Genomic DNA, 12,912 nt, shown 5'->3' with positions numbered 1-12,912 from the left:
GAGGGTCCATTCATCCAATTACTGCTCTCCTTTTTCACTGTTCATTACCCCGTCTTCGATTAGGACCCTGACCTTCGCCTCCCTCTCCTTCTCCTCTTCTTTGTTCTCTCTCTCTCACTCTCCTCTCTGGTCTGTTTTAACCCTTCCCTCCAGCCTCATTAAAACCCGCAGTTCATAGGTTCACCAGCTTCTTACGGTACCGCTGTCAGTAGGCTACAACCTGGGACGTTGTAGGATCCAGGTCAATTCCAATTCGGTTCAAAGTCATACACGGAAGTGGACCAAAATTAAATTGGAGAACTGGGACTGAGTAAGCGCGTACTCAAACGGGGAGATATTATCTTATGAATTGAATTTCAATTTCTCTGCCAGCAGTGGATGAGCTGGCGATTTGGATTGAGCTCTAATTGACTGTAGCCCCGATGCTAGCGTCGTCCTCCCTCGCTAACAATCTCCCGTGCACACAGTGAGTCGATGCCTGCAGACTTCTCCTCGTTAATGCTAACTACGCTCAGCGTAGCGGCATGCGGGTTACGGACGGTTCTGAGCTAGTTTTAGCATTAGGGCTCTAAGGCACCGTACGGGTGGTAGTTGACGCAAGGAAAAAAACTACTCCACAAACACGCAGCCGTTAGCATTTGATGCAAGCAAGTACCGGAAGTTTGTGAAGCAGGCCATAAATAATGCAGGATGGTGGGGGACCAGGGCTGCAAAGCCACTGAACCTGCTGACTAGTGTCTGAGTGTTCATCTTGCTGGCTGTTGTGGCTGGCACTCTGGCCTGTCTACCTGACAGTACAGTCTTTCCTTTCTTCCTAGCTAGTTGTCAACCAGTTTCTTTGCCTGCTTCTAGACTGCTTGTCTGTCTTTCTCCTGTTCTGTGCTACTGAGACAGCGTATCTCGCCTCCAACTTATTTATTCACTTGTCAGGCGACAAGACAAATACCAGGATCACAAACAAGCCAGGTGGAAGATCAAGGCAGGTACAGTTAAGTCCTACAAAAGATTTGTAGGATAGAGAATGCAAATATGTTCGAGGAGGCAATCCTCTGCGCATAATAACTGCTGCTGTTACGGACACACACACACACACACGTTCACAAACACATACACACTCACACTACACACACACATCCAGTAATAACCACACGCACACATACAAACTACAAAATGGACGACAAGGTTTGTGGCGAGAAAATCAGTGGGTGTGATTCAATTCATGTTCCTGCCTTCATTAGGGAGATTACCTAGGCCGGCCACACACACACACTTAGGTTAGCTAGGCCGGGCAAACAAAATCAGTATTCATTCACTGTCACACTGCCACACAGCTCTACACACACAGCCCTACACACACACACACACACAGCCCTACACACATACAGCCCTACACACACAGCCCTACACACAGACACACACACACACAAACAGCCCTACACACACAGCCCTACACACACAGCGCTACACACACAGCGCTACACACACAGCCCTACACACACAGCGCTACACACAGCCCTACACACACAGCCCTACACACAGACACACACACAAACAGCCCTACACACACAGCCCTACACACAGACACACACAGCCCTACACACAGACAGCCCTACACACACAGCCCTACACACACAGCCCTACACACACAGACACACACACAGCCCTACACACAGACACACACACAGCCCTACACACACAGACACACACACAGCCCTACACACACACACACACACGCCCAACACACAGCCCTACACACACGGCCCTACACACACACACGGCCCTACACACACACACACACACACAGCTGGATGGGAAAGGTTGCTCGGATGGTCGATTTTATTACTCTATTTATTCAGTTTTTAATCAGAGTGATAAAAGGCTGAAGGCCCTGTCTAAGCATGTGAATAAAACATGGAGACTGCCTGGAAGGGGACAGAGGGGGTCTGATTTGTTTGTTTCTTTTTACAGTGGGCTTTTCATTCTGTTATGTTCTATGGGTTGAATTTCACTTTCTCTCCTCTTCCCTCCTCTCCTTCCTCTCCTCGTTCCTCCTCCTTTCTCTCTCTCTCCTCGTTCCTCCTCTCCTCTCTCTCTCCCCTCCTTGTTTCCTCCTCTCTGGAGGTGGATCAGTTTGATAGGAGTCTAATAGCAGGATCCTGCTCTCTCAGCCGGCATCAATCCTGTCTGTGTCTCTCCTCTGATGATAGCACAGCTAGACACTGGAGCCCCTCCACCCACACCGACAGGGGGGCCTGTCTGGGGCCTCCGCCAAACACACACACAGGCTACCCCTCTTTATATTATCAGCTTTACGGAGAGAGAAGTATATCTTCCTCCTCAGACGTCCCTGCCTCTTTGACTGTCTGTCTCCAGCCTAATGTGATTGGTGAGCACTGGGCTCTGTGTTGAATGAGATGATTGAGTTACCTGCTGGCTGGCGGTCTGATGTGGGTTAGCCCTGGGGCTGTTCTGGGACTGGGCCTAGGGACCTAGGGGAGAGTGGAGGGGCTGGGACTGGACCTAGGTGGTATTAGGGGATGTGGGGCAACTGTGGCTCCTACAGGTATTGATTGTGCTGGCATAAAAACATGAAAGGAACAGAAAGGATAGGAGCATAAGGGAGCAGAGCACACACACACACACATACATAAATACAACAGTCAGATACTGGAGATACAGTCCGGTACAGCCTGGTTTCCATCTGAGCTGTTTATAGAGCCACACAGAGCGCTCCTTTACAGCCTATTTGTCACAGCTAGGACCTGTGTGTGTGTGTGTGTGTGTTTGCATCGTTAGGACAATCACCCCTCCCCCTCCCCTGGCTGCAGGGAGAGGGAGCCCCGTCCTGCCCCTAACACACACACACACACACACACACACACACACACACACCGTCTGCACCATCAGCACCATACCTCCTATCTAAATAGTTCCCGTAAGCAAACACACACACAGATTCCTCCCATAGCTGTGTTTATTATCCATAGCTGTTGTTCACTGATATCTCATAATCACAGGGCTAATTGAGTTACACTGAGCTTTAACTACATCTACTAGGAGAAGACTGGCTATAGACCAGCTGTTCCTCTCTCTCTCCATCTCCCCCCTTCTCCTCCCTCCCTCATCCCCCTCTCCCATCCCTCCTTTCAGCAGCCTAGCTACAGTAGGCTTTACTGTGCCGCAGCCGACAGCCCACTGGCTGACACAGACACTGACAGGGGCTTTGAAGGGCTGCCTGCTACGTGCTGAGTCCACAGTACAACTCTATCAGGTAGCAGGGAGAGAAGGCAGAGGAGAGAGGGAGCGAGAGACACAGAGGGTGGGCATGAGAGTGTGAGAAAGAGAGAGGGAGGAAAGACGAGAGAGGGAGAGCGGGTATGGGAGTGGATGAACAGATGGGAAATGGACTGACAGGCTGTAATAACCCTTTAAATTGTCTCCCTAAGGTACCTGAACGCTCTCTGAATACCAAAAACCACCTCTCCCTCTCTCTCTCTCCCTCTCTCTCCAGCTTCCCTTTTTTCTCCAATTTCTCTCTCTCGCCCGCTCTCTCTCCCCACTTCCCTCTTTTTGACCTCACACAGGAGAGAGAGAGAGAGAGAGAGAGAGGAGAGAGAGAGAGAGAGAGAGAGAGAGAGAGAGAGAGAGAGAGAGAGAGAGAGAGAGAGAGAGAGAGAGAGAGAGAGAGAGAGAGAGAGAGAGAGAGAGAGAGAGAGAGAGAGAGAGAGAGAGAGAGAGAGAGAGAGAGAGAGAGAGAGAGAGAGAGAGAGAGAGAGAGAGAGAGAGAGGAGAGAGAGAGAGAGAGAGAGAGAGAGAGAGAGAGAGAAATTAATGAAATCATGAACTGGTGGAACTCAATCAGGCTGGACACGTGTGTGAGGAAACACCGCAGTCAGCTAGTGTTCCATCATCTTCACCACAACACCAACTGACTGGAGAACACACGGCTCCAGACCTTTTTCTTTCTTTCTTCTCTCTTTCCTCCCCTTTTCTGTGAAGCTCGTTCCATCCCCCCCATCTCTCCTTCTCTGCGACCGATCCCAGGTGTCGTAACGTGTGTGTAGACAGTCAGGAGGGGATGAATTGATCCCCACTTCCCTCTGGGTCCTCACTGGGGCTGACAGGTACTGTAGACATGCGTGACCTATCCCTGATCCCTATGACGACGGCCCGTGTGTTTGCGTGTGACAGGGTGTCATCTATCACCATGGAGAGTAGCACATCTAACAGCCTCAGGAGAGGGTTTAAAGGAGAGACAGCTCATACGTTACAGCCAACACACACACACACACACACTCCTAACACCACGGACAGGAAAGAACCTATGAGTCATACTGGATGTTCTTCTGCACCTGAACATCTTCTTTCCTTCTCTCAGACACACACACACACACACACATGCATAAAGACCATACTAACTTTCTGGCAAATTGGAGCATTGATCAATAGGAAGTGAGCATCAGGATTCAGACTTAAACTACCATCCGTCCAGTAGGGTCATAAAGGGCATCACCCAATCACACACCATCCTTTTACACTCATCATGAGGTCTCAACCAATCACAGACCGTCCCTTTACACTCATCATGAGGTCTCACCCAATCACAGACCGTCTCTCCAACAGGGTCACCGGGTTTCTCTTGACAACTGCAACCATTGAACTTTGTTTACTTCTGCTAAAACGCGTGGAAAACGTAGCCGTTAGCAACGCTCCCTCCCGACGCGCCCCGTCAGCATTCTGAAGCTGAGCAGTAATTCTAGCCAGCGTCTTGATCTCCAACCCACCCGGCTGGGGTAGCCGTCCCACCCGGCTGGGGTAGCCGTCCCACCCGCCTGGGGTAGCCGTCCCACCCGGCTGGGGTAGCCGTCCCACCCGGCTGGGGTAGCCGTCCCACCCGGCTGGGGTAGCCGTCCCACCCGGCTGGGGTAGCCGTCCCACCCGGCTGGGGTAGCCGTCCCTGCGGTGACGCTGTGTGTCTGGGAGCACCTGCCTGGCTGTAGTTTCCTCTATATTTAGAGGAATACTTTTACCATGGTGGTGCCCAAACGGGCGCAGTAAAACGGGCGGGGACGGAGAGGGGCGGGGCTAGGGGCGGGGCTAGGGGCGGCGTGTGTACAATACTGTGCCAGAGTCTTAAGCACACAACCAAACAACAACAACAACAAAAGTTGTGCAAAAATTCTTTGCGAAATAATGACATGAAAACACTCAACAAAAATGTTCTCAACATTGCACTGCCGCACAAATACACAAGACAAAAAAAATATATAGATATAAGACAATATTTATGTAAAAAATCTTTGGTGTCTAAGACTTTTGCACAGTACTGTGCGTGTGTGTGTGTGTGTGTGTCTCCAGACAAGCAAAAGAGGAACTTCATACCTTCTATGGAGGGAGCTTGATCTTGAGCTGCATACAGCATATCCTTGAACGCCTAGACGAGAGAGAGAGACACAGGTCAGTGTTTAACACTCACACACACACACACACACACAGAGAGAAACACACACAGACAGAGAAACACACACACGGCCCTCCCAGTGAATTTAAACTGAAAGTCTCCGACAACCCTTCAAGCTGAACTACATGAAAACAGTATGAGATCTGCCTGCGTATTAACATTGACCAAGTAAAACTCCGCCGGGGTGGTAATTGGTGTCGTGACCTGTGAGACGTGTCGTGGTACTGATAGCGTCCGAACTGTCAAACACAACAGACTCCATTTCCCATCAGCCCTTGCATGTCTGTCCAATTAAAACACAGACAGAAACTACAGATAACTGTTTCTCCAATCAGAGTGACCTTGAAGATAATGGAAACAGATGAACAGATATTAAAAAGTGATAGGCTTCTCTCTTCTCTTCATAATTAGTCGAGAAGGACTGGGGGCCTCGAGTACAAAATCTACCAGAAAATCAACCCTGCTAAGCAAACATACATTAAACTAATCTGCAACTATATTTCTTCTTTTTGTATCTATATCAATATATGGTGTCATAGTTTCCATTGTTGTGCGTCATTCTTTCTGCTGTTATCTGTTATTTTTCATTAATTTAGCTACTGTGGTTTGTAAGTACCGGTAGCTAACATGAAGGCTGGTTCTACAGCGCTGGATGAAGAGCTCTCGGCCTGCGGAACCCTTTATTACTCTACCTGCCATCTTTATTACTCTACCTGCGCCAGTAATAAAGATGGCCGCCGAGGGAGCTACACCTAACCCACTCTCATAAGGAACGCCGTTCCCTGTCAGGCACTTCATTTGATAGGGCTCAGGCCTACCACTGGAGACCACCAGGGTAAACAATGAGTCTGCACAGCCAAGGCCAAGACCAGGCTAGGAGGCTGGATCTCTACAACGGGTCCGTCTAAAAGCTGGATGGAAGCGGGTTGGGAGGGCTACACAGCAGGGTCCTGACCAGACTAATTGGAGCATAAGGAGACATACAAAAGAACCGGTCTAATAACTGGAGGGACAAAGAGAGAAAGCCTGACAGACACAGGGGTTCAGGCATTCATCAAGATGGCCGTATGCATTGCCATGGAGACGTCAGTGATGTGGAAAGGGGAGGGGCAGGGCGGGGTCTCCTGGGAATATCCATGAGTCTGCAGTAGGGCAACTCACACAGGCGTCAACCTGTAGACTACAACCGCAACCGACTGTAAAAGCTAACCGTTAACACTGCAACTGCACTGTAACATGACTCGAGGAGGTCCCTCATCAATCGTTTGCTAGGGTTTTCTAGCTTAACCCTTGTGTTATCTTCGGGTCGTTCTGACCCATCAGTCATTGTGACCCACCGTCGTATTGCGACAACTTTACCGCATACAAAAACAAAGTGAAGCATTTTCTTTTAACCGTTGGGCTGTCTCAGACCCCCCACATTGCGAATGTTAAAAGAAAATTATTTTTATTTGTTTTTGTATTGGGTAAAATTGGGTAAACACAACGATGGTTCGTTATGAACCTTTGGGTCATGTGACCCGAAGGCAGCACGAGGGTTAAACTCCTCTGGCATTGATTAATCTTGCCTTGCATCAGTGGGAAGGGGTGGGCACTTTTCCTTACGATGTTGCAGGTGCTGACTGGCCAGAAACTCACATCCTTCTGGGAACCCTAATAGATCCCTGTTTACCTTATGTAAATGCCTCAGAGCGTCTCAGAGAAGGAAGGATGGGAGGGAGGAGAGGAGAGCAGGACTGGTCTGGGACCAGATGTCCCCTCTGTGGGGGGTTGGGAGGGGTGGAGGGAGGAGCCGGGGGAGGGGGGAGAGATGGAGGGGGGGGGGGGGGGGGGGGAGAGATGGAGGGAGGGCTCTGTGCTTGCAGCTCAACATGTCTTCTCTGTTTTCTATAGCGAGACCATCCTGTACACTTCAATCGTTTGGCACAGTGACAGAACAGAAGACAGAACATGAAGTCATCTTTACAAAATGTTACACGTTCAAGTCTTTCAAGCCTTTCGTGTGCAGTAATACCTGTGCAACGCCAACCTCCGAGAGCGCCATCATTGCACGTCAATTCATCATCAACACGACTAAGTTCGAGTAAGATGTTCTGAGCTTTCAAAACAAGACGTCTAACTTTATTATACATACTTTAAATTTGTGCTATTCAACATTTCCAGCAGTGCTGTATCGTCAAACATACGACCAAAGAAGACCTAAACCCAAACATACAGTGACAGGAATTCCCTCAGGGAGAAAGCAAGCCTGTGCTGTTCATCCAGGAGCAGGCTGACCTGCTGTTGATATGATTCACCTGTTTTACACTAGAAACGAGACCGAGCATAAGCTCTCTGCTGCTCCTCCAAACCCACACAGGTGATCACAGAGAAGAGAGAGAAGAGGTAAAAGCACTGAAGGGCCTTGGTCTCTCGCCCACACACACGCTCAATCATGCATGCACTTACACAGAAGCCCAAACATTCCAGCCCACTCACCCTCATCACTCTCTGTCTGGTCATACACACACTCATTTACACAACAAGGGCCCCAATTAAGACTCTGCTTATGATACGACACTAAAAACACAACACGGAAAATTAAAGACACACAAAACAGGATGAAAAGCATTCGTGTTACATCTAGCATGTTACCCATTGTATATTCCACTCATTCCCCATTTCATTCTAGACACTGCACAAGTCAGCAAATGATGGATCCAGCGATATTAATTCCTTCTCGTGATTGTCACTGTTATGGATGTCACGGAATCTATTGCAAGACAACAAGCCCTCCTGTCTTGATGATGTATAGATCTGCATACTGCCTGGCTGTTACATACAGAGTACTGCAGTCTCAGACAGATGAGCAGTACTCCTCATTAATCTATCACTCAATCACCCTGTCTCTCTCCCTCTCTCTCTCTCTCTCCTCCCTCACGCATACAAATGCACAAGAATGTGTACATACTGTACACACAAACTCCCTCCGATGAGGCACGTAAGAGATTATGGTGCAGTTCTGCAAATCAGCTGGCATGGTGTGGCCGCCCCGACAGCACAAAGCCAATCAGAGCAGGGAACCCTACACCCTTCCACATCCAGACAATAGCGCTTTCCCAGAATAGGGAATGCTAGGGAAATGAATGGAGGTGTGTGGGCGGTAGGTTAATTAGCCTTATAGAGGCACACTGGCAAGGCGATCAGAGAGAGAGAGTGAGAAAGAGAGCGAGGGCGAGAGAGAGTGTGCTTCAGCTTCACCAATAAAACCTGTCGTTTGCAATTTGTGTTTCACAAACGAGTGCTCTTGCAGTGCGGTTTTAGTGGCTGTACATGAAGCTCTGGAGGCAGGGGTCAGGGGTCGGGGTCAGCTAGCTTGCCGGCTCGGTCTTCACACGCAATCTGGCTTTTCGTTACGGGGAGGATTGTTGTTCATGGATAAACTGGGAATCTACAACCGTATCAAAATCGAATCTTGTTTGTGTGGCTCTTGTTACAAGCAATCACAAAGGGCTTCACAGTAACAGGTAACACCGATAACCAACCGATACCCAGCCCCGCCCCAAAAAGAGTCTAATGGAGGAAAAAACTAACTTAGGAAGCCTTGGGAAGAGGAATTCGGTGAGGGACGTCCTCCTTCAGAGAAGGTTTGGGGTCAGGTGGCTGAGTGGTTAGGGAATCAGGCTATTAATCAGAAGGTTGCTGGTTCGATTCCCGGCCGTGCAAAATGAAGTTGTGTCCTTGGGCAAGGCACTTCACCCTACTTGCCTCAGGGGAATGTCCCTGTACTTACTGTAAGTCGCTCTGGATAAGAGCATCTGCTAAATGACTAAATGTAAGGTTGGTGATGCAGGATGTTTCGGACCACAGACCAGAGACAAACATCCAATAAGATTCAAAACAAAGGATAGCAGATGATTAGGTTAGCGCAGTCATCACATGGAGACGGGCTAGATTCTAGAACCATATGGAAGACTGAGCTGATTCATCCAGTCTGACCAATCATGGCAGCATTCTGTTCAGAGTCGACAGAGACGAGAGCAGCTAATGTTCTGATGTCCAACAGGCTGTATTTAGATGTTCCATTTTCTCTCAGCCTGTGGCTCTGGACAATCACCACCCACCCACACGGCCATAACACTCAGGTTCGATCACTTGGCCGGGGCTGCAGGCAAGGTATGCAGTAAACACACACAAACACACACATTTGAATGACTCCTTGTAAACACATACTCATCTACACAGAAAACCAGAGATTGGTACATGGAACGCAACACAATGCATTTTAATTAATAGGATTGTATAAACATGTTTTAGACAGCACTGAGACCAATTGACGTCTATTGAGACATTTATTAAGAATCACTCTGAAAACACTATTGGCCACATTAGGGAAACATAACCCCATTAAGATGAAATCACTAAGCAATTACTGCATAATTATGTGGAAATATGTCATTAGAATTGTAATATCTTAATTAGGAAAGACTAATCCATGTGATATTGTAACCATAGGATTTAAACGCCACTGAAAGCCATTCTAAAGTGGAACATTGTTCCAAAGACTAAGGGTGAGATTCTATCTCCAAAAACACAGTGACAATTTCCATATTGATACTTCATGACCTTAACAATACAACAAAATGACAAGATAGTCAATCAACGACTGTCATGAGGATGAAAGGATTTACATCATCCATCTCAGGTCATCCGTCTGTTAGCGTGAGCGCAAGCGGAGGTGTAAAATGGCTGATCCAGCTGGGCATCTGTCCTCGCCTGTGTAAGGCTGTCCATACAGACAAAGACTCCAGCCATGTTAGTGTTTACCTCCAGCTCTCCCCAACACCAAGACTTCATGAAGACTACAAATTGAGTTGATTGAATTCATCTCTAATATCAAACAGACCTTTTCTGAGGTGTTTGCCAGCTTGTTTCCTGTCTGGAAGCTGTTAGGAAAAGGGTGCAAGAAGGGTGGTAGATAGTGGTATACAGGCTGGGGTGAAGATCAGCGTCTTTGTCTATAATTCATGGAGTAAAATGGAATCTGGCAGGCTCCCCTGTCAGAGCATGTCTGCATTCAACCTCTCCTACCGAGGCAGAGAGGAGAGGGGGGGTGATACTGGAAACACTACCATGCAGTGGTTAATCCCAACAAAGAACACACTCTGGATATAACCATCACACTGCGCGTCTCAAATTATAGATTATCACACACCACCAAACAGCCACAATGTCTATTCAAAGGTGGTATTCTATGTCAATTTTTTTGATAAACATTAAATTAATGAAACGTCTTTCATTCATAATTGATATTTTCAACAACAACAAAATTATACTGTTAGGTTTTCAATGAACCAAGAAATAATTTAATACTAACACTAGAGATCTCAGTAAAAACCACATAATTGGCAAATAAGTCTTCCATTTAATGAGATATTTTCTCTTTATTTGCAGTTAAATATAATTGTATTTTTGTCCAATAGTAGTGCATGGCTAAAGGTGTACCACATAATTGTTTAGCAGTCTGCTCTTATTTCTAGGCTCACAAAGACACAGTGACAGAAATCAACAAATGGACTAAGAAATATATTTTTATCTGTATACAATCTGAAAATAAATATGAATGAATTATGAATTCAATAAATAGAGTAAATAGAAAATTGCAAATAAATGTACTATTAAAAAGGCATTTTAAACTACACATCTAAAAATCGAACAAATACTTCAGTATAATATATTGAAAAAAAACTGCCGAAACAATAATAATACAAGCTACATTCTAATATATTATTTCTCATAAAATACATATTGAGAACTATAGTTTAATAAACGACTGCAATAGCTCAAACAATAGGCTGGCCCTTATCTAACATCCAGTCTTTATTGCGCCATTCAAAGTGGGATAAAAGTCAAATTGGTGACAGAAAATGTATCAAATCAAATATAGGGCTATTAAAATACGTGTTTTATGTACTAACTGTGGTTCGCATAATCACATGTAAGGCATAAATAAAATGCATTAATTACAAAGACTTTTCTCTCGTTCAAATCAGAATGTTTCACTCCCGAACACAGACATGTGAATTTACCTCATACTGGATGTACTGTTTCCTCCACTCCGGAGTGATATGGGCCGAAAGGTGCTCCGCAAATTTCATTTTGCCAAAACAGCAATCTCCTCAACCTCCGTTAATTCCTCGTGCGACTGTCCCTTGTTGAAGCGAGTTTTGTTATTTCTGTCAACTTGGCTTGCCCGCGTGCGTCAGGCTGCGCTGTGCCGTGTGCGCTCTGCCTATACCTTGTCCCGGAAAACGTCTTCCTGACAAACCCCAACGTCCCACATAGCCTACTGTTTCGTGGGAGGGATGGCGGCGGTGTAACACGGTGGCCTCCCTCCCCTTAACAGGTGGTTTGATGACAAAAACGAACACGGTGGAAATCCCTCACTGACTTTCTCCCTCCGGTGTCTGGTCTAGTCTGGGGACACATCGGTCCGCCATCGCTTTCAGCAAAGCGTGGCTGCGTCACTGCGCAGTGACAGGAGGCGGTTTAGATCGAAAAACGCCCTCATTGATTAGTGCTTTCTCGATACGGAATCCTTCAAGCCAACTTTTTTTATAGTCCCAAATTACTTAAAAAGGAAGGATATTGCTGTGGAAAAACGTGGTGAAAACGTGGAAAATTTTAGTCACATGTAGCTTATTGATTTATGGTGTTTGGTTCACTTGCTTCGAGAGGTGATATCATCCTATGACAGTGTTTCTGAGAATATTATCTCAGTTTCCTCAAACCGTAAACCGTCAGAATAACCAAGTTGTAGGCCTAATGATTATCCAGTTAAATAGGCTATCCTATTGTTCTTGAACTTGGTCGTTTAAAAACTTTTCAAGCAGCCAGTGTAAACTACTGCGTGTAGTGCAGGCTATGTAGGGCAAACAATTTTACTGTGCAATGCCAATCAATGAGAAGCAAACTTGGATTAAAAACTCACCGGAAGCCCCTCGTTATAAAGTTTGTGCGGTTCGCTAGTCTTCTGGTAAACATTGTTAGAGCGAGTTCGCAGAATAGCTTAACGATGTGGGCCTGGAAGTCACAATTCCTGTTAAAATCTTGCGACCTAGTTCTGGTTTAGTTCACGGGTTCCTTTTATTGTTTATATTGCTAGCAGAATGCCTCAGGCCCGTAAACAAGGAAGGCAAAGGCTAGCTCAAACAAACATCGTCTAACGGGCATTTTTGAATGGCCTATAGCCTAGCATATTTGGCGTTCCTTTTCAGTGAAATTCAACCTGTGACTCTTTAGGCAACACTTATAAAGACACTTGTGTTTAAAATGGGCACAGTTGGTGCAAGATGAGGTGCCGGGGTTGAACAGGTGGGCTGAGTGAATCAGTTCTTCACTGTGGAGAGGGATCAACACTTTGTAAACACTACCATCTGCTGGAGCTCATGGGAGGCAGAACGTCTTCGTGT

General features: G+C 46.8%; 2 protein-coding genes across 2 annotated transcripts in view; both read right to left on the bottom strand.

Moving 5' to 3' along the window:
• xpr1a (xenotropic and polytropic retrovirus receptor 1a) overlaps positions 1-11,997 on the bottom strand; it is a 52,056-nt gene extending 40,059 nt beyond the window's left edge. The window contains exons 1-2 of the mRNA XM_062450177.1: positions 11,530-11,997; positions 5,383-5,434 (exon numbers count right to left, since the gene is read on the bottom strand). Coding sequence (XP_062306161.1) covers positions 5,383-5,434; positions 11,530-11,598 — 121 coding nt within the window. The 5' untranslated portion in view covers positions 11,599-11,997. The remainder of the gene's footprint in view (positions 1-5,382; positions 5,435-11,529) is intronic.
• Positions 1-12,912, bottom strand: part of qsox1 (quiescin Q6 sulfhydryl oxidase 1) — a 146,835-nt gene that overhangs the window by 65,235 nt on the left and 68,688 nt on the right. The window lies entirely within an intron of this gene.

This window comes from Osmerus eperlanus, chromosome 24, assembly GCF_963692335.1.
Source record: "Osmerus eperlanus chromosome 24, fOsmEpe2.1, whole genome shotgun sequence".
NCBI classification, from domain to species: Eukaryota; Metazoa; Chordata; class Actinopteri; order Osmeriformes; family Osmeridae; genus Osmerus; species Osmerus eperlanus.
Note: the sequence above shows the minus strand (reverse complement) of the source record. Positions and strands in the feature narration are given on the sequence as shown.